Source organism: Zalophus californianus, chromosome 1, assembly GCF_009762305.2.
Source record: "Zalophus californianus isolate mZalCal1 chromosome 1, mZalCal1.pri.v2, whole genome shotgun sequence".
Taxonomy (NCBI): Eukaryota; Metazoa; Chordata; class Mammalia; order Carnivora; family Otariidae; genus Zalophus; species Zalophus californianus.
In genome coordinates this window covers 78,747,141-78,766,974 of record NC_045595.1, presented here as the reverse complement: position 1 = coordinate 78,766,974, position 19,834 = coordinate 78,747,141, and the positions used below count along the sequence as shown (strand labels likewise).

The following is a 19,834-nucleotide window of genomic DNA, read 5'->3' as shown; positions in this document are numbered from 1 at the left end:
CAAAGGGAAAAGCCAGTGCCAAGTCCTGAGAAAGGAGTTGTTGGGTTGCTATGCGGAGTAGGGATGTGGGGAGCCAGAGGAAGAAATGGGCCGGCAGCACTAGCTGTTTGGGCAGGACATGAAGTGGTCTGGACCACGGGGTGGCAGTAGAAATGGAGAGAAGTGGAAGAACTCAAACCTTTCTTGGGAGCCCGGACCCAGGGCTTTCTGACTGACTGGATGTGGGGTGCAGGACAATAAAGAATCCAGGATGTCTCCTTGGAGGCAGTGTAGGGGGTAGGGGGGCACAACGGGAGAGATTCAGGGGTGTGTGCAGGGGTGGGCTTCTACTAGCTCAGTTGTGTCCCTAGCTGCTGATACACAAATGGAGACTAGGTGCTTTTCTGCTTTGACTCTTCATCAGTATTATTCAAGGTGAGTAGCAGATGCTGCCCGTTGGCCTCTTTGCAGTGGGTGGCTCAGAGCTGAGGGCTTCTTGGCTTGAACCTGCAGCTCTCTGGCACATGCAGAGTGGGACAGGGCCAGACAGGACTCTGCCCTTCCTATGTGAGGTCACAGGGTATCTTCTTGCACCTTTGTAAGGGGGGGGGCAGGAAGGCCCAGACCAATGGTGGTTAAAGGTCCCTGGGCTTTGGCATATTACTACAGGCTCTCCCTTTTCCTGGGATGAACAGGGATGGACGTGAGGATGGGGGTTGTAGGGATAATGCACATAGGAACCCCTTGCGTGGTTGTTAATGATGTGCTGAGCACTTATATCTACAACTTTTATACCTTGTTGTGTAAAGTCATATGAGCCTTAGAGAGGCGAAGGAACTTGCCCAAAGTCACGTAATTAAAAAGCAACACCACCACCAAATATATATATATATATATATATATATATATATGTAAAAAAAATAAAAAGCAACAGAGACAAGCATTGAACTCAGGCAGGCTGTCTGATTGAATCTCCATGCACATGACTATACGACCCTGCCTTCTTCTGATGCAGTTATGATTTTGGGCGATAGAAGTCTTCCTGACTTGATTGCTTTTGCCTTATGACCAGATCACCCATCCTGCCTGGCCCTTCTGCTTATGCCCCTTTTCTGAGGCTTTCCCAACAGAGCATAGGTGAAATCAGACAGCAGCTCTGCCGGGGAAAAGTAGGGCACGCCAGCCCTGGTTCTGATGGTCACATTTTATACTTGCATGGAAAATCCATCCAAAGCTGTACCTTTGCATGTGAACAAAGGGAGAAGAATAAAAACACCATGTCAACAGACAGTATTGTTGCTGCTACGGGGTTTACTCCAAGCCATGTGTCTTCCCGCCCCTGGGGTGGGTAGAAGTGAATTACCCGTGGTGGAGACACTGCTTCTCTTGTTTGGCTCAGATGGCCCTTGTTCTCTTCTCTGTGCACTTCTCTGTTTCATCATTGCTGTCACCACACCCGAAGGGTGGTTACATTGGGCACTTCTGTACCATCAGGGATTTGTGTGGATTGGAGAAAACTAGAAAATTATTATTTAAATGCTTTTGGAAGTAGTTTTAAAGAGTGGCTTTGGAATTATTATGAAAATCTACATGGCTTTTTAAAAAGTTTATTTGCCAATGACTCTCATTTCTACAGACACAAATATAGATTTGAAACCCAGGTCAAACCACCAGTCTCTATTTCTGACTTGAGTCCTGGTGTTAGGGTGAAAAATGATGAAGAATCTTCTTTTGGGGGAGTAAGTTATTTTCCTGTTCCAGATAGATGAATACTTCCAGTTTTTATGACAACATATAATTTTTAGTCCCTTCTGATATATTACTATACGATTATATTTTTAAAGATTTTTATTTATTTGAGAGAGAGAGGGAGAGAGAGAGCATGAGCAGAGGGGAGGGGCAGAGAGGAGGGGCAGAGGGAGAGGGAGAAGCAGGCTCCCCACTGAGCAGGGAGCCCAACATGGGGCTCAATCCCAGGACCCTGGGATCATGACCTGACCTGAAGGCAGATGCTTAACCGACTGAGCCACCCACGTGCCCCTATTACTATACTATTATTAACATAATAGGTCTCTTCAAATTCTTTTTCAGAAGAAGATGGGCCATCATCACATACAAATAAATGAAATAATATGTGTAGCAGTGTTATAAGCTGAACAGAGGCAGCCACACGGGAGATACAAATCCTAATGTGTAGAAGCCTATTCAGACATGGATATCATTTAGCAAAGCTGCCTTTAATGAAGGATTCTTAATGTCCTTGCAGGAATAATTCACTCAGTGAAATTTTAATCCTGAGCATACATACTCAATCGGAGTGACCCTTCTGCAAGAGGGATGTGTAAATATGTAAACTGGCTGAGACACAGGGCTTAACCGTACTGTCTCTGAGGATGGGCCAGTGGAACTGTACATTCTGTTTCACAAATATTTATTGAGTTCTGTTCTGGTTATCTACGCTGTGTAACAAACTACCCTAAAACTTAGTGGTTTAAAACAACAGATTTTTACTGTTGCTCAGAGTTGATGGGCTCAGCTGGATGGTTCTCACTGGGGTCCCTCATACAGTTGTCCTCAAATGGCAGCAGAGGCTGGTGTCATCTGTAGGCTTCTTTACCCACATTTCTGGTGTCTGGTTTGGCACCAGATTCAGCCTTAAGAGTCACTCTGCTAAAATCTGTTGCTTAAAGGAATCACACACCCAGTCCATGTTCAGTGAGAGAGAGAGGAATAGACTTCACCTCTCCATGGGAGAGAATGAGCTGTATGTACAGGGAAGAAAGGATCTCGAGGTAGCCATCTTTGACAAGAGCTACCACAAGTTTCAACCACACATGTGATCGACACTGAAGTGACAATACTGAATGGAACATGGTCCTTCCGTTGAGGAGATGCTGGGGTGATCCCAGTCATGGAAGGGGATTGACTTATAGAAATGAAGCTCATTGTAGAGACAGATGGGACTGTGACCCCAGCACCACTCTAAGAAAAAATGGCCAGGAGAAGCAGTTCTTTGTATTTGGACCAAGAGGGACAATTTCTTAAACAGATCAAGGATCTACAAAATATACATTTCACATTGGCTCCACTGAGGAGGGGAGACAGGTGGATAAAACAGTTGCTCTGTAAAAGTCAGCTTCCCAAAGAGAACTCTTGTTCCTGGATAACCTCATGGCCCTGACAAAAAAAACTAATGGCAAATCATCCTGTGCCATACTTTCTTCGGTTCTTTTTGTAGATGATCAGACTGATGAAAAGCATTAGGAGCCTTTGAGCTAAAGGTGCAGCCCTGGTTTTAATCATTAGCAATAGTATCATCTTTGCTAAAGAGACCACAAGGCATAAAGAGATCTGACTGGATTTTACCATATAGAATTTGTTTCTTAGCTTTCAGACACAGCTCATGTCACCTCCCCAGGGAGACTTTCTGACCACCCTGTCAGAGAAGGGAAGTCTCTCCACTTCCAGTTCTCTATCACTCTGTCCCATCATGATGTTTGTTTTCCTCACTGCACATGCCACCACCTGTATTCATCTTGTTTATTTAATCCTTACTGTTTTTCTCCCTCCACCAGAATAGAGCTGACTTATTCACTTCCTAGCATACAGTAGCTGCTCAATAAATGTTTTTTTGTAAACAAAAGAGCAAACCTTTAGAGTCTGGAAGGAAGCACCCTTGTGACCACTGAAATGGTTTTAGTTAGACTAGTATTCATTCTCTTTTTGGAGTAGAGAAAACTGAAGTGTAAAGTTCCTTAGAAGTCCAGATGTGCCCCAAATCTTCCACTTTATTTGAAATTCAGCTCGGTCACTACTCTGAAATCAGGCCTGGAAGTGGCAAGGTCAGTTTCTGAGATGGTCAAACACCAGCTGGTGGTGGTGGGGTGGGGTAGTCCATCTGGTGAGGTGGGTGGACAGCCTGGACTTCTAAGCTTGGCTGCCACTTTTTAGTAGTGTGAACTTGGGTGAACTAAATAAGGCCTTTGGTTTGGTTTGCATATCTGTAAAATGGGGATAGTAATTCCAGCCTAACCCAAAGCATTGTGAGGTCCAAAGGAGAAATGAATGGGAAGGACTTTCACAGTGGTTAGTTTTTATAAAAACATCAAACATTGATCTTCCAAGGGCCCACAAAGGCCTGTTTTCTCTGTATATCTCCACCCCCAAACACCCTCCCTACTCCCATTCCCCTCGTCTTCCTGGACTCAAGTTCATTTATTTTAAGCTAAACATTTTGACTTCTGTTGACATAAAAATACATTTGAGATATGGGATACTTCATCCTAGGGATTGTTCTAAAGGGGATATCTTGGGGTGAGTTTAGAGGACTAACTATATAAATGGGCATCTGGGAGAAGAAATGGGTGTAAAAGGGGAAAGCTGACAGGTAAAGAATGTTACTGATCAGTTGATTTAAGGCTGGCCTTATTAACAGCAAAAGCAAACAGATTATGTGGCCTAAGAAACTACTTAAAATTTAGTGACTCACAAGCAACAGCTGAAAGGAGTGACCTTTGTTCTTAGACAGCCCTGGATTCAAATCCTGACTCTGCAAGTCACTTGACTTCTTGGGAATGCAGTTTCCCTATCAGTAAAATGGGGGCAGTCACACCAGCATCCCACCAGGGTGATGAGGACTGAGTGAGCTGAAGGAGAAAATGTGGAGCATGCAGCTGATATTTAGCTGTGCCAGGGAGCCTCACCAGGAATTTCCGTTTCTGCTTCCAGTGGCTGCCTTGGGCATTGGTGGCCACATGGGCTTCAGTGACAGTTTTGATGAGCTCCCACTCCTCGTCCGTGGGCTCCGGCTTGTGCCCGATGGATTTCTGCAGCTCTTCCCGCCGTCTCTTCTCCCGGTTCTCCTCAATCAGCTTCCTCTTCGCCAGCCTCTTGCTGTCATCCAGTACCACTGGGAGAAGAGGAAAGATGAGACAAAACACACGGACACTCGCAGACACGTGGCAGACTGCACGTATTCCCCGGACCACCCACGTGCAGATGGCTGAGCACGTCCTGCAGGGTGGGTCACACTGGGGTATTTTCTCCCCTCGGCAGCAAACTGCCATTGACTAGCTATGGTCTGACATGAGACCTAGTGCCAAACTCCCAATGTCCGGCCAGCTTTTCAAAACAAAGCTCTGGGTGAAGCTGGACAATGGGCATCCCAACCCCACAGAAGGTGACTCTAAAGAAGAAGGAAGCAGAGGGAGGTAAAATCTGTCCTACCCATGGGGTAGGTCCCAGATGAGTCTATATTCAGTCAATATGAGACTATAGCCAATCATCTGGATTCACTCTTAGGATCTCTGTTCCTCCTCTCTTGCCCTCAAATGGCTCTTAGTAACATGAACTTCAAATTAAAGTTCTGGAACGGTAAACAGGAGGCTAATGATCTCTTCCTCAGATAAAAAGGACCCCAACTCTTTATTAGTTCCCTCAAGGGTTCATTGGAATGAGGCTCGGCCTATCTCAGGCTGCCCAGGTACTCACTTTGCTCTAGTCTCTACCTGGTCTACCCTCAATGGTGGTTAAAGAGCCCAGGCTTTGGAATCTAGAAAGAGCTGGGTTTGAATCCTGACACTACCACATTCTAGCTGTGTGACCTCTGGCAAGTTGCTTAGGCTCTTTGAGCTTTCATTTCTTCCTGTATAAAACGGGATCAACAATCCCCCCTCACAGGGTATTCAATGTGCTAATGTACTACAAGTGGTCAGTAAATAGAGCCATGACTTTTACCACTTATGCAAAAGGGACATAAGAAGGGCAGATAACAAGAAACATCTACTTCTGGGTTATTTTCCAAAACAAAACCATTTTACCAGACTCTTAGTAACCATCAATGGAATGGAAAGGCTCAGGTTTTATGCTACCGAGTCATAGTATTTTAGAACTGGAAAGAACCTTCGGTATTATCTAGCCCAACTCCCTCCTTTCACAGAGGAGGAAGTTGATCCAGAGAGATCATGACTTGCCTAAAAGTCACACAGCAAGTTCATGGCAGAGCCAAGGCAAGACCTAGGACTCCTGATTCCAGTTCTACAACATCATTGTCCTAGGGCCATTTCTTGATGAAGGTGTGACCTGGTAGGAAAAGAAAAAAAGCAAGCATAGCAGGAGGAAGAGAACCAAAAGTACTCAGCTAATCCACAAACAGAATAATGAAACCCCAGGTCATCCAGGTTGGATTGGATCATCCAAATCCCGTGAATGATGGCAAATGTGGGAAATGTGAATGAGCCCCGTTAGGTCACTTTGGTTCCCTTATTAAAGGGGGGATGAGGAGTGGACTCTACTCATAGCCTCCTTTCCCAAATGCTTCCTCTATGCCAGGGATTGTGGCATTTGACATGCATTATCTAATTTAGTCCTGAAAACAACTTGCAAGGTAGGTGATGATTTCACCGAAGGGAAACCCGAGGTTAGGTCTGATGGTCACACAGCTAGTAAGTGGCAGATACGGGACTCCCAACAGTTTTTCTGATTATAAAGCCTGAGCTCTTATAATGCCTTGCAGGGCGCGTTCAAAATTAATTTCCACCCAGGCCAGATTAACACTGAGCTTTTTTAACCTTATAAACATTCCTATTTTTAACTTCTCAATCAAACAATGATACGGACACAACAGTAACCGTCCCTTATGGTGACACATCTAAATATTTGGTTCTAGTCAATCATTTTCACATATCCTTATCAGGCATATTGTTGGCAATGGCTAAAAATCTTTAAAAGATGAAGACAACACACTCAGCTAGAAGTGGGGATTAACCCAGGATTTCCAGCCTAAACCCTTCACACAACCCTCCTCCTTTTTTAAAGATTCCCCATTCTGTCTACTTTATTGGGCAAAGCAGGACATTTCACAGACTTTTTGTTGTTGTTGTTGTTGTTCTAGCTCAGAGTACCCTGTTTCTCACATAAATGTGAGCTGTGATTATTTCCTCTTTCCTGAGGAAAACCCTCATTGCATTCTTTTCTTCTTTCTTTCCTTTTTTTTTTTTTTTTTTGCTTTCTTTTTCTTCTTCTTTTTAAACTAAAAGTTGGAAATTTTCATTGAGGTGCAGAACACTTATGCCAATAGAAACCATTAAGCCTGATGCCTGGCAAAACGGAGGCCACACATTCTGAATGACACAATTCTTACTTTATTATTAGATTAATTAAAGTGACTGGTGTAAATCCCTTGCACGGTGCGGGAAGAAGAGACTCCAGTGGCTAATCTCACCACCATATGCTGTGGCACTTTGAAAATTGGGTAGGAGGACTGGAGCTTAGAATGTTTTTATGGGCTAAAAATATAACAAACAACCAACGGCAGGATGACTCATGCGATAGCACTCGACTTCACATTCTTCAAAAATTACTGAACATGATGTTTTCTGCCAGTGCCCCATCTCCAAAAATGTCCACAAAATAAATTCCTGTCTCTGCTTTTGAAAAGTATCAGGACTAGTCCATGAGGCCCTCACCACACGAATGTCATACATAAAACTATGCCTTATCAAGGGGACTGGACATGACCGCTCATTCGTAATCTGTTGTGAACAGAGTATTGCTGACAGTCCTGCAAATGTGATAAGGATAATTGAATCACTCCCCCTCACGTGTAATCTGGATACTTTGAGAGTTAGAAGTTGATAGGGAAGGGGTAGGATGGAAACCCACCCAGCAGTAGCTGGGAGTGAGGGGTCTGTGGGAGCGCTAGGTATCTTCTCTCTACCTACATGGGTTCCTGCTTTCTTTTCTGCCTGGTTGATCTCCTTGAATCAGATCTTTCCCCAATGAACACTCCTTGAATATGAAACAAAGGAAGAAGATTACTTACAATCTGTTGCCATGCCAACATAGATGCATTTTTTAAAGCGACATTCCTGGCACTGATTTCTTGTAACTTTGTCTATGACGCATTTTCCTTCATATTTACAGGAATAGGATGGATGGAGATTTTTCTGAATGGTTCTTCTAAAGAAACCCTACATGGGAAAGAAAGACCCAAGACAGCAGTTTCATATTTTCTAGAAATAAATGACTCCAGAATGTTGTGTCCATATAACTGTGATGGATAGTTTTGGACCTTACCTGTGTACGGGCCTGTAGCTCCTACCTATTCACATATAGGACAATTAGCCCAAACTGAATCTAAAGAATTCTAAATCGGAGCTGAAGGAAATGTCTAGGCCTACAGACAGAGTCAGTATCTTTTTGGCATTTAGTAAGGAAAAGAGGTTAATGGGAAAATCTAGTGTTCATTTTTATTTTTTCTAAACACTGAGTAATATAAATAAATTATATTATTTCATTTCATAGAGTGCCGTAATTGTGTCGTTAAGTTAAGCTGTTAAGTTAAGAAGAACCTTGCTACACTTTGTACTGGAGAATAAAGGAGCTGGATACTTGTGATACTCTATTAATTAATAATTCAATTATTTAGTAATTAAACAGCCTTTAGAGATTTAGTTTAGTTCTTGATTTTAACTCTTGAAATGCCCATGGCCAGCTCAGATAACCCTTGAAACAATAGTACTTGGGGAGTAGAAAATTCAAGACTCTCTGCCCAATTTTTCTCAGTGCTCACTGCATTAGGGTTTTTCCTTTCATAGTGCTCTTCCTCTCCAGTTGGTAGACATACTCCCTGAGGTTCAGTAGGGGTCTTCCTTTCTTAAGGCATGGGAGAGGGCCACCGTAAAGGCTGCTGAGGATGCCATGTAGTCCAGGTTTAGGTGACATAAACCTTCTCAAAGGGGTGTTCTAGCAGAACCTTCTTGGACATGGTACTCCTGTCTTGGCAATGGTGCTTCTATATCGTAGCACTCATGATGGCAGAAAGCGTGCCCTTACTGTAAGGGGCACATTGCAAAGCGCTGTAGACACCTTCCATATCCTCTGTCTCTTCTACAACCTTATGAAGTAGGTACTCTTAACATCTCCACGGTAGGTATTAAAAAACTAAGCCTCTGACAGGTTAAATCACTTGCCCCAAATCATGTGGTAAGTACACTGGGAACTCAGCCTAGAGCTGAGGAGTCAGACTCCAAGTCTTATTTACCTAATTGCTTATATGATATAAACTGAATCCAATTTTACTGTATTATTTAAATGTTTTAGAGGAACAGATTATAAATAGCACCTTTATTTGTTTTAGTAGACTAGCAAGGCAAAAACAAATGTTGAAGGATACTGTCTACTCAAGCTTAAAGGGACCTCTAACTTTGTTACATAAATAGGGACTGACATACCAGTTGGCCTAGATTAAAGCCAAATTTGAATGATCCTATTTAACTTTCCTTGGCTTTGATTAGGTACATATACCACTTGCATATTCACTCAGACATAAGAGCTCTCTACCTTATAATGAAAAAGTCAAAGGTAGAATTTTATATTGGGCAAAGCAGGATAAAACAGAAAAATGACAGCCATGACTGAAACTAACGAACTTGATTGGGGACATGTGAGTAAATCCCTTATCATTTCTAATGTTCAAGGTCTAACAGGAAAACGGCCGCATTATTATTCGGGTTTTGTATCCTTAAACACTTACATCCATTAGTTTGAATGATGTTGCTATCGTGTTATAAGATTCACTCAATCACACATAGGCAGGTCTTTTCATGCTGGCAGTGTGTTTCCCTGGGTATTCAAGGTGGGCTCATTCTGCTAGAGCATGAATGTCAGGGCATGCCACAGCACTGAAAGACAAGCTGCCCTGTGAACCTCCCTACTCTACCTCTGCGGCCCTCTCTCCAACCCACCCTTCATGGGTCATCCCTGCCTGGAGAGCAAAAAAACCCCTAGAGATTCCTGGCAAGAAGACATGTGTCACAGACAGGGAGGAGAGCGGCTGGGTAGCATACCTCCTTCTGGAGAAGGCAGAGTTTCCCCAGAGGTGGCAGCACCAAAGTCCAGGGCATCAGGGAGAATGTGTGCTGCCAGGAGGATAGGAAAGTTGTTGGGGGAGACCCTTTTCTCACACATACTTGGACGCTGACTCATGTTCTAGAAGCGGGGAGCAGACTAAAGAGTCCGACAATGCTAAGGAGAGAAGGAGCTATGGTACACCAGACACTGGAGTAACACTCATTTTTCCAAAAAGGCTACTCTGTGAGCCTTTAAATGGAATGAATGAAATAATTTATACTTTGCTTATGTTGAGAAAGGTGTTGGGGTAGCAGGCTCTGCTATTCATAGTACCATTTTTTCTATGGCTTCTCTCTGATGACTTTTCTCGGGTGCTTCATGGACCAAATCCCCTTTAAGATGTTGGCTTCCCCTAAGTTATAATAAAAGGATATTTGACACATGATGAGGGATCACTTCATTTGAGTAAATGTAAAGGTGCTAGATCCCTTACTTTTATTATTATTATTTTAATTTTTATTTTTTAAAGATTTTATTTATTTATTTGACAGAGAGAGACACAGGGAGAGAGGGAACACAAGCAGGGGAAGTGGGAGAGGGAGAAGCAGGCTTCCCACTGAGCAGGGAGCCCGATGCGGGGCTCGATCCCAGGACCCCGGGATCATTGACCTGAGCCGAAGGCAGACGCTTAACGACTGAGCCACCCAGGTGCCCCTAGATCCCTTAATTTTAAAAAGTGACAAAAATTAACTTCTGGAAGTGAACCGAATAGAAAATATTTAATATAGTCTACCTACAAAAATCTTTTTAGAGGTGAGCTAACAAAAGACATGTCCCAGGGACTAAGTAAGGCCATGTATTTCATTAATTATTTGTTGGTGAGGAGAGGTTTTGCTTTTATTAATCAACATCAGACATGTTTCTCTGCATTTTGAGAAGAACTGGATCCACTTCTTAGTGGTTCTAGATGATGCCCTGATTAGTGTGATAAGGAGCTAAGTGTCAATATTTGGGCAACTGCTATAAGCTATGAATCTTTCTTAAAAAAATAGTTTGTTGTGGGGAAGTATCAACATTCTTTCTATAAAAAACTGGCTCATCAAAACAGACAGAACAGCTCCAAAAGATTTTTGCTGTCTTCAGGGCAAAAATGGGCAAAAAAGACATGTACACTGCAAGTGTGGGGTAGAAATATTTTTAAAGGGCCAGTTTGAATAAACAGTATGTGAAGCATAAACTTTTTTATCTTTGGCCACTCTTAAAAACTGTGTTTCATTTGAAAAACTCCATTGTCTTTTTCTAAGATACTTTGTCTTTATATTAAATGCATGATCTGCATAATTACCCCAGGAAAGCTGCTTTCTGATTTTATGATGGAGGCAATTCTAGAAACAGGATTCTGATCTGAGATAAAGGGACAGAGGCTGAAAAAAATCCAGCTTTTTGCTACATGATTTCTTCTTTTAGGTAAACCTCAGTTGAATCAGGACCCAAACATGCTGTGATCTTGGAAAAAGAGGCTAATGGATTTCCTGATCATCATGAAGACATACATGAGGCAGGGACACGGGTTAATGGGCTTGATTCTCCATTTGTTTAAGTCAATCACTAATAAGCATTAAGTTCTCTGTAAGGCACATTTGGTCTTTAGAGTCACTTTGGGAGTTGAGTATTAAATGGAATTTTCATTAGAGTCTCTCCCAGAATTCAAAATTTACCATTAGGAACTGATTTGAAAGAATCTCAATGCTCAATGCTACATCATCAGGTAGGCAAAGCTTTATGAATTGGAGCTGCTTTAGAAAAAAGGTCTGTTTGAATTACTGAGCTTATAGAGAGAGTATATCTAAAGTAATACAGTGTTATTACTTCCAAGTCAAGCCAATAAAACTGTGCTTTCAAGAGACAGTCTGCAAGTCCCCCAATTAATAAACAGTCAGGACTTACTTGTATTTGGTTCCATTAAACTCCTTAAGATTATTTTCATGGATGTAATAGCAATATTTAGTACAATCTTTTTTAAAAGGTACAAATTCCAGATCAAAGGTGTCTGGATGAATGAGAGCACACTACACCACATTACAAAAATCTTGCAGATACAGGGCCTTGGGAACTTAGAAACGCCCTCATGTGTCCTGATTCCCATGGCTGTATCATTTCAACACTTACAGCAGGCTTCTGCTAAGTGTTTCCGAATTAAGAAATGGGGCATCTTACCTTGAAACCAAGCTACCATGCTGATTTTTGGGGTTCAGGGTCAAGGGTTAGGAGGAAACGGGGGTAGTTGAAGGAGGGGAACAGAGAGGAGGAGGTGAGGTGGGTGACAGAGGAGGGAAGACTGAATTGTTTTATGCAGTTTAATACAATCTTTGCCTTAGGATTTACATCTTGGGATCATTTGGTTTTAAATATAAAAAGTAAATAAAACATTTAGCAAGTAAACATTTAAGAAGTCTTTCCCTGACTTAATATACTTCCTCATTTATAAAACATTAGCTGAACGCTGGATCTAGCACTGGGTTGAGCTTTATTTGTTTTTATAGTAGACTTTATTTTCTAGGCTAGGTTGTTGGACCAAAAGATATTTGCCAGAAAATTCATCTTAATTTTGATGATGAAGAGTGTAAGTAGGCAAATTTAGGCTCACTTTCGGGAAGTGAACTGTTGATCATGGGTGTATTTTTGTCAAGAATCTCCTGTAGATGGGTCTGTAGAGCATAAAATTAGCTGATGGATGTCCAGAATTCACTTACTGGCTGAAGGCTGTGCAGAAAGCCAATTTGGATAATTTCAGAACATAATTGAATCTAAGTAGCCTCAAAGATACTCTCTAATGGAACCCTTAAAAGTGAGCATATTAAAAAAATAAACAAAAGTGGGCATATTTACTCAGATTAATAGCGTGTGGTAGGGTACGTTCTGTGTCCTTAACCACTGGAGATAAAACAAGAGGAGAAATCGTTATTTCTTGGGCTAATATATTATAAAATATCTATGCATTTTTAAATTCACAGAGGGAATAGTAATTTCTTTTCATCTTATTACTTCTCTCCCTGTCTTAAAAGCCAGACATTACACTCTTGCAAATCCATTTAGTTATTGTTGATTTGGGGAAAAAAATTCAGTTCTTAAACATGCCAAAAATTGAGGAGGACAGCCACACACAGGCTGTGGATGATCACAAGCCGTGAATGTTGGAATTTGGTTCTAATTTGAACTTAAACGTCATGTTGCATTCTGGTGGAAACCTGGGAGGGGGACTAGAGCTGGGCTGAGCTCTGAGCTCACTGGTCCCAGGGCAATTACCTTGCAGCCTTCACACGTGATGCAGCGGTAGTGATACCCAGTGGCTTTGTCACCACACACTACACATAGCTCGTCCTTGTCTAAATAACTGGGGATGTACCCTGTGAAGAAGGAAAAAAGAGGAATGTGAGGAGAAAATATCACGCTAAAGTCAAAGACACACCATAGCCTGGCAGAGGATAAAAGGAGGACAGGAGATAAAGCGCATGAGGGAGGAGGCAGGACCAAATTGTTTTATACACTTTAATCCAATTTGTGCTTTAGCGTTTACATCTTGTCATCCTTTAGTTTTAAATATAAAAGGTAAAGAAAATATTTAACAAGAAAAAATTTGAAGTCTTTCCCTGACTTCATATACTTCCTCTCGTATCTTATACTTATCCGCTATATTCTCTCATACGTATAGAGTTGGATAGGAGGCGCAGGATTTCAGAATGCCTTAGAAATAGGTGTGATCATTCTTGCTCTGCAGGTGGGAATATATCTGAAGACTGTTGGAGCCAATGAATCATACAGAGAGGCCAAGATTTGAGACATCTGGAGTGCTCTCGGGTCTGGAGAACATAATCTCTTTTGCAAGCCTTTTTTTCAGAATTTTTTCTTAGAAGATTGGATCCACTTTGGAATCAAGGCACCATGCAATAAATTCAGAAAACTTTACAGCTCGGAGATCATCAACTACTTTTGAGGCGAACAGACTTTCAGAGGTTTGTTTGGCGTTCCTGAGGGTCACACTAGAAATTAAAGCAGAGATCTTCTAACCAGATCTCCTAACTTCTAGTATAAGTAATGCTTGTCTTTTTCTAAAAATAGACAGTTAACTTTAAGTAGAATGAACAAAGCCATCTAAAAAATTTCTTTTGGTAAAGTTGTGCCGTTATGAGACAAAACCCAACAATTCTGGGTGATGTGAAATAATGGAGGCTCTATTTATTAATTAAAAAAAGAAAGTCCAACCATGATAACTCTCTTTGTTAGTGTACTCTTGGTTTATTAGTTTAAATTCTTTGACCCAGGAAACTAAAGTTTAAAAACCAAACAGAAGCAACCTACTTCCCACCGGTCTTTGCCTCTTCCCCTTCACTTGTAGACAATGTCCAAACACAAGAAACTGATTCTAAGGGGCAAATTCAGTTTCATATGGTATCAGTGGTTTACCATTGAAGCACATATCTTTAGATGAGTGCAGAAATCAAAATAAGGTCTGCTTTGTTGGGATGTGGAGAAGGGAAAGGCTGAGAAAACAAAATCATTCCTTTCCCAGATCATGGCCCCTTATGAAGTTCTTTGACTTGGTAAACTCTTACGGTTTCAATAAAGATTAGCCAGGGTGAAATGACAGATGATTTATTGTATGCTCTACCATGACATTTTATTATATCTTTTATTAAACTAGGTCACAGAGGGCTTACATTTCAGAAAAAAATCCACAAAGAAAACAGAAGAAAATGAGTCCTTTTCACAATTTCTTAGAAATTACTTTGCTCAGACTTTATTTTAGAAAAATGGCCCTTCTTGGGAGGGAGACAAATGACTTCAGAGTGAGATCCGGTAATGTACAGGATTATCTTCTTAAATATCACAGCTTTTCTTAGTTTACTTTTGCATCATGCAAACCATGAGTCATCTGTTGAATTCACTTCAAGAGTTTCAAAACTTCCATCAGACATTTTTAAAAAGAGCATTCTGGGAGGGATTGGGACAGAAAATAAGGGGACTGGAATGATTTGTGTGTTTATTCAATCATTCATCTATTCATAAATTCAGAAAACATTTGTTTAGCATGTACTATGTGCTTAGCACTGTGCTTGGTGCTGAGAATATAAAAACAAGTAAGGCATGGTTTCTTCCCTTGGTAGGCGCGCACGTGTAGGAAACTGAGTTCTGTACTTCCAGTCCTGGTCATTCCTCAACGAGAGAAGAAAAGGTGAAGATGAAGGAAAGAACATGAAAGATGCTGAACAGCACCACAAGGAAATGCAAAGCCCAAACCACAATTAACATCCTCTAGTATGGTTATAATAAAAATGGTGGACAATAACAAATGTTGGTAAGGATATGGAGAAATCTGAACCTTTATATGTTGCTGGTAAGAATGTAAAATGTGCCTTAGAAAATAGTTTGGCAGTTCCTCAAAAGGCTAAACATAAAGTTACATATGACCCAGCAATTCCACTCCTAGGTGTGTTCCCAAGAGAACTGAAAATACATGTCCACACACAAACCTGTACAGGAATGTTCAAAGCAGCATTATTCATAATATCCAAGGGATGGAAACAACCCAAATGCCCATCAAATGATGAATGGATAAACAAAAGGTAGTACATTCATACAATGGAATTTATTCAGCTGTGAGAAGGAATGAAGTACCCAGATGTTGTATGATTTCATTTCTATGAGATGTCTAGAATAGGCAAATTCATAGAGAAAGAAATTGGATTAGTGGATGACAAGGCCTGGAGGGAGGGAGTAATGGGGAGTAACTGCTAATGGGTACAGAGTTTCTTTTCATGGTGACAAGAATGTTCTGGAATTGTATAGTGTTGATGGTTGCACAACTCTGAATATACTAAAAACTACTGAATGAAAAACCATTGTTTTTCATGGATATGTTTTGTGCACTTTCAGTGTGTGAGGTCTATGGTATGTGGAATATGTTTCAATAAAGCTGTTACTACAAAAACAAAGAAATGAAGGAAATAAAAGAGAATGGTTCCATCTGACAAACATTTGTATGTGTATACTATGTGCCAGGCAATGTGCTAAGGATCTAAAGATGGCTAAGTTTCAATTCTTGGGGAAGCTTTCTGTGCGGTGGGGAAAAAGACAATAACAGATCATCTGCATATAATGTGGAAGGCACTAGGATAGTGCTATGTCCAGAATCACAGAGGGGAAACCCTTTGAGAAGCCTTCCTGCCTACCCCCCAGCTCAAGTCTAAACTGGGTACTCCCATATCTCCTTGTGCTTCCTCAATAGTAGTCCTTTTATATCTATATTATAACTACCTGTGAATTCTTTCTTCCCTTTGACCATAATCTTTGATTCACTATAGGTTTGTACAGTTCCAGCTAGAGGGCAGGGCTTAAAACATTCATGCTGAAACCCCACTGTCTAACACCTGCTCCCTCTATGGATGGCATACAGTTTTCAAGATCTCTGCCACTGGCCAATGGTGAAGAATGTGAGCAGGAGGGATATGTCTGGAACCTGCAGATAAGTAGGTTTAAAAGCCTGGAGCCGTGCCTGAGAAGGCTAAAGATCTCAGAAAAGATTTCTGAAAGAGGTGATAATGCCGATTCAGGGGGCCAAACTTCAGAGCTAATGAAAACGGCATTAGAAAGTTTGATTTTTGGTAAAGAAACCAAGATTCCACTCAGATTAAAACTAACACATCCAGATTGAAGCTCATCCAAGACCTAGTGATCTGAGGAGATGCATGCTCACTAATCAACTAGATTCGGTCCTTCTTTCTTTGCTCTGATCACTAGGTTCAATACAGTGAGACAGGACCAAAGAGAGCTTAAGGGCAATACCATTTTCCCACAATATAGAAATGAAAATCACGATGACCAGGCCAGTTTGATTCAGATACCCATCACCAAAAGTGGAGATTTGCAGTCTGAATTTTATACAATGTGCTCCACTTTCTACTTTGGGCTATCTAACCCACTACCCATTACATTCAAAAGAGTCTTTGCTTCCTGGCTAGGTTTCTCATTAACCCCAAGTCCCAAGGTTGTATATGCCACTGTCTGGTAGGTAACTGATGGTGCTGTGGTTCCAATTTAATAAGAAATCTAATAACATCTACAGGAAAACTCACTGGGCATTGCTTTATTCCAAACACAATTTTGGGGAATCCATCTATAGGAAGAAATAACACAAAATATTGCAACAGGGCTCTGTGCTCAGAGAAATAACTAGTTACCAAATGTGGGGGGAGGGTCATAGGGAAAATGCTTGGAGATACTCTGGACTTAACTAACACCAGTGGCATTCAGTGGTCAGTCTTTAGGAATCAAAAGCAATGTATGTATTAGTTTCTTACAAACTTTCTTTTTAAATAAAAAAATTATACAAGTAATACAGTTCATTATAGAAAAAAAAAAGACATAAATGAGCAAAAATGAAATTTGCCTGTCAACTCACCCCAAAGAGATAACCACTGTAGCATTTTGGTGTTTCTTCATCTTGGATTAGTATGTGTGACAGTGTGTGCACACCTTTGTGTGTGCATTGAAACACAGGCTTAATAAACACAAAGTAACTTTTAAGCAACAAAGTAACCCAATTATTAAAACACACACCTTTCTAGTAAAGGCAGATGGAATGCATATATCCATGTCAGGAAAGCTATCTCTTGATCTCTTATATGTAGAGGTTATGTATAGTTATCAGAGTGAGGACTTTTCAGTTCTTGGTATCAGGTGCCCACAGGAGAGATAAGGGAGAAAGAGGTAAGGGCACATCCTTCTCATATTCAGGAACCAATTGTAATACAGTTGGACACTGTACTGTTTATGGGACATGCCTTGGGAGGGCCAGAGAATATTAACCAGAGTTAAGTTGCTTGTCCCTCACCATTTCTCACTCTACCTCATGACTTGCCTGCTCTATCTGGTGGTGTTGGCAGTAAGATACTGAAAATTTCCTCCTCCCTGTAGTTGAACAATTTACATAGATGGTTGAACTCTTTGACCTTTAGGTTCTTATGAATCCTGGAATCCAGTGATAATTCAGTCTGTGAGTAGAATGGGCTCCTTCCATTTTCTGACTGCTAGTCTTATGGGTGGTTTAATTTGTTCTCTGATTTCTCCTAGATTCTCTTCTTGGTGGATGAATAGGTGATTTCAAATGTCTTTAGTGAAATCATCACGACGTTTATAGAAACATCTACTTAAGTTGGTTGCAGTTGCTTACATGGTCATCCTAGTGTACCCCACCCATCTCTTTCTTTTCTCTAAAATATTAACTCAGAACCATCTATTTACCCAAAACAGTCAACACAGGCAATGATACATCAATTATCATGCCTAAGTCCATTATTCATCATTAAATAACATCGCTCAGGGAGTAACATCCCACACATAATTAATAGGTAGGTGAAGATTCTCTTAAGATTGCTGAATCTGTTTGACAACATCACAAGCTAACTTGTTCTCCCAGAGAACTTAACCATTTCTTGCTCTCCTAATTTGTGTCCCCATCTTTTTCCTTTTTCATGCTTACCAAATAAGCCACATGCTGGCCAAATATGCCCTGCTAAGGAAAATGCACCTGTAGTGCTAGTTTTGTTACCAGGAAGGGACACTAAATGGATGTCAGTATTTGGTTCTGTCTAGAAACAAACATGAAGAAACACAACTCTGGAAGCCACACTGCTCATCTGAGAATTGCATCTGCAAATTATCCCAAGTAAGTTGAAGAAACATGGTTAATAACACCCCAGAAAACAATTAAGACCCATGTCAGTATGTGATAATCCAAGGGTGATATGTTTTCCCCAGTCTTACATGCTCAGATATCTTGTTTTTCTAGACTAATAAACTATGCTGCCGCTTTATCAAGCATATTATTATGAAAACAAACTCCACCTGTTTGTTCAACAAGGACTTGGAGATTTTCTTTTTATTTGACACTTGGCAATGTCTGCTTAATTGCCAAGTATTTTCCGCATGTAAAATAGGTAGACATGATTAAATATTACTAACATTTTCCATCTTTTTTGATAGCAGCTTCATTAAGATGTAATTCACATACCATACAATTCAATAGCTTTTTCTATATTCACAGTTGTGAAATTCTCAGCACAATTTTAGAACATTTTAATCATCCCCCAAAGAAATCCGGTACCTTTAGAAGACACCCGCATTCCTCCTATCCCTTTTTCCCCCTCCATCCTAAGCAACCACTAACCTATGTTTCTACAGATTTGCCTATTCTAGATATTTCATACAAATGAAGTTATACATTTTGTGGTCTTTTGTGACTGGCTTTTAACTTAACATAATATTTTCAAGGTTTATCCATGTTGCAGCTTAATACTACTTTAAAAAACTTGACTCTCAGAGGGACTTGGTATGTGGAAGGGGAAAGTTGTTTATATTTACACTAGAAATCATGCAAGAGGCAGTGAGCTGGTTTCTTGGTTTGCACTAGATTCAAGCCTTTCCCATGTATGAGTAAAATCAGAAGGCTATCTAGTTTAATTCTCTTGAGTGAATTACAACATCACCTCAGGTCCTAGGAGGAGAAACACTGGCACCTCTTGTCACCTTGGCAAACACACAAAGCTTAGGGAATAGAACATAAGGCAGATTGATCTTGATGGTAGATGTAAAGTAGAAGGTGCTGCCTAGGAAGGTAGATCTTGCAGAAGAGAGAGGAGCTGAGTTCAGAGACCATTTCCAATCTGGCCTATCATACCTTCAGTATAGGACCCCTTGCCAAACGAAACTATCTAAAAGGAGCAGTGGTTATCACTGGTGGTCAGAAATACTCTGGGCGGTTCATAGAGGTCCATGTTGCTGATTCATCTTGTAGAACTATCAATTTAGAGCCACCAAAGAATCCTGAGTAGTTTGGGTCAGGATAGCAGATGAGACTATATATTAATACCCTTAAGGAAGCTAAATAATTAGCGGGTTTAGTCATTCTTTCAATTTTATATTGAACTTTCTCAATTCATCTGAT

The 19,834-nt window shown here is 40.8% G+C and overlaps 1 protein-coding gene across 12 annotated transcripts in view; it reads right to left on the bottom strand.

Moving 5' to 3' along the window:
* THRB (thyroid hormone receptor beta) overlaps nt 1-19,834 on the bottom strand; it is a 376,102-nt gene that overhangs the window by 21,946 nt on the left and 334,322 nt on the right. For all 12 annotated transcript variants that reach the window (XM_027584826.1, XM_027584830.1, XM_027584829.1 and 9 more), the window contains 3 exons: nt 13,138-13,238; nt 7,802-7,949; nt 4,683-4,888 (listed from right to left, as the gene is read on the bottom strand). In XM_027584826.1, coding sequence (XP_027440627.1) covers nt 4,683-4,888; nt 7,802-7,949; nt 13,138-13,238 — 455 coding nt within the window. The remainder of the gene's footprint in view (nt 1-4,682; nt 4,889-7,801; nt 7,950-13,137; nt 13,239-19,834) is intronic.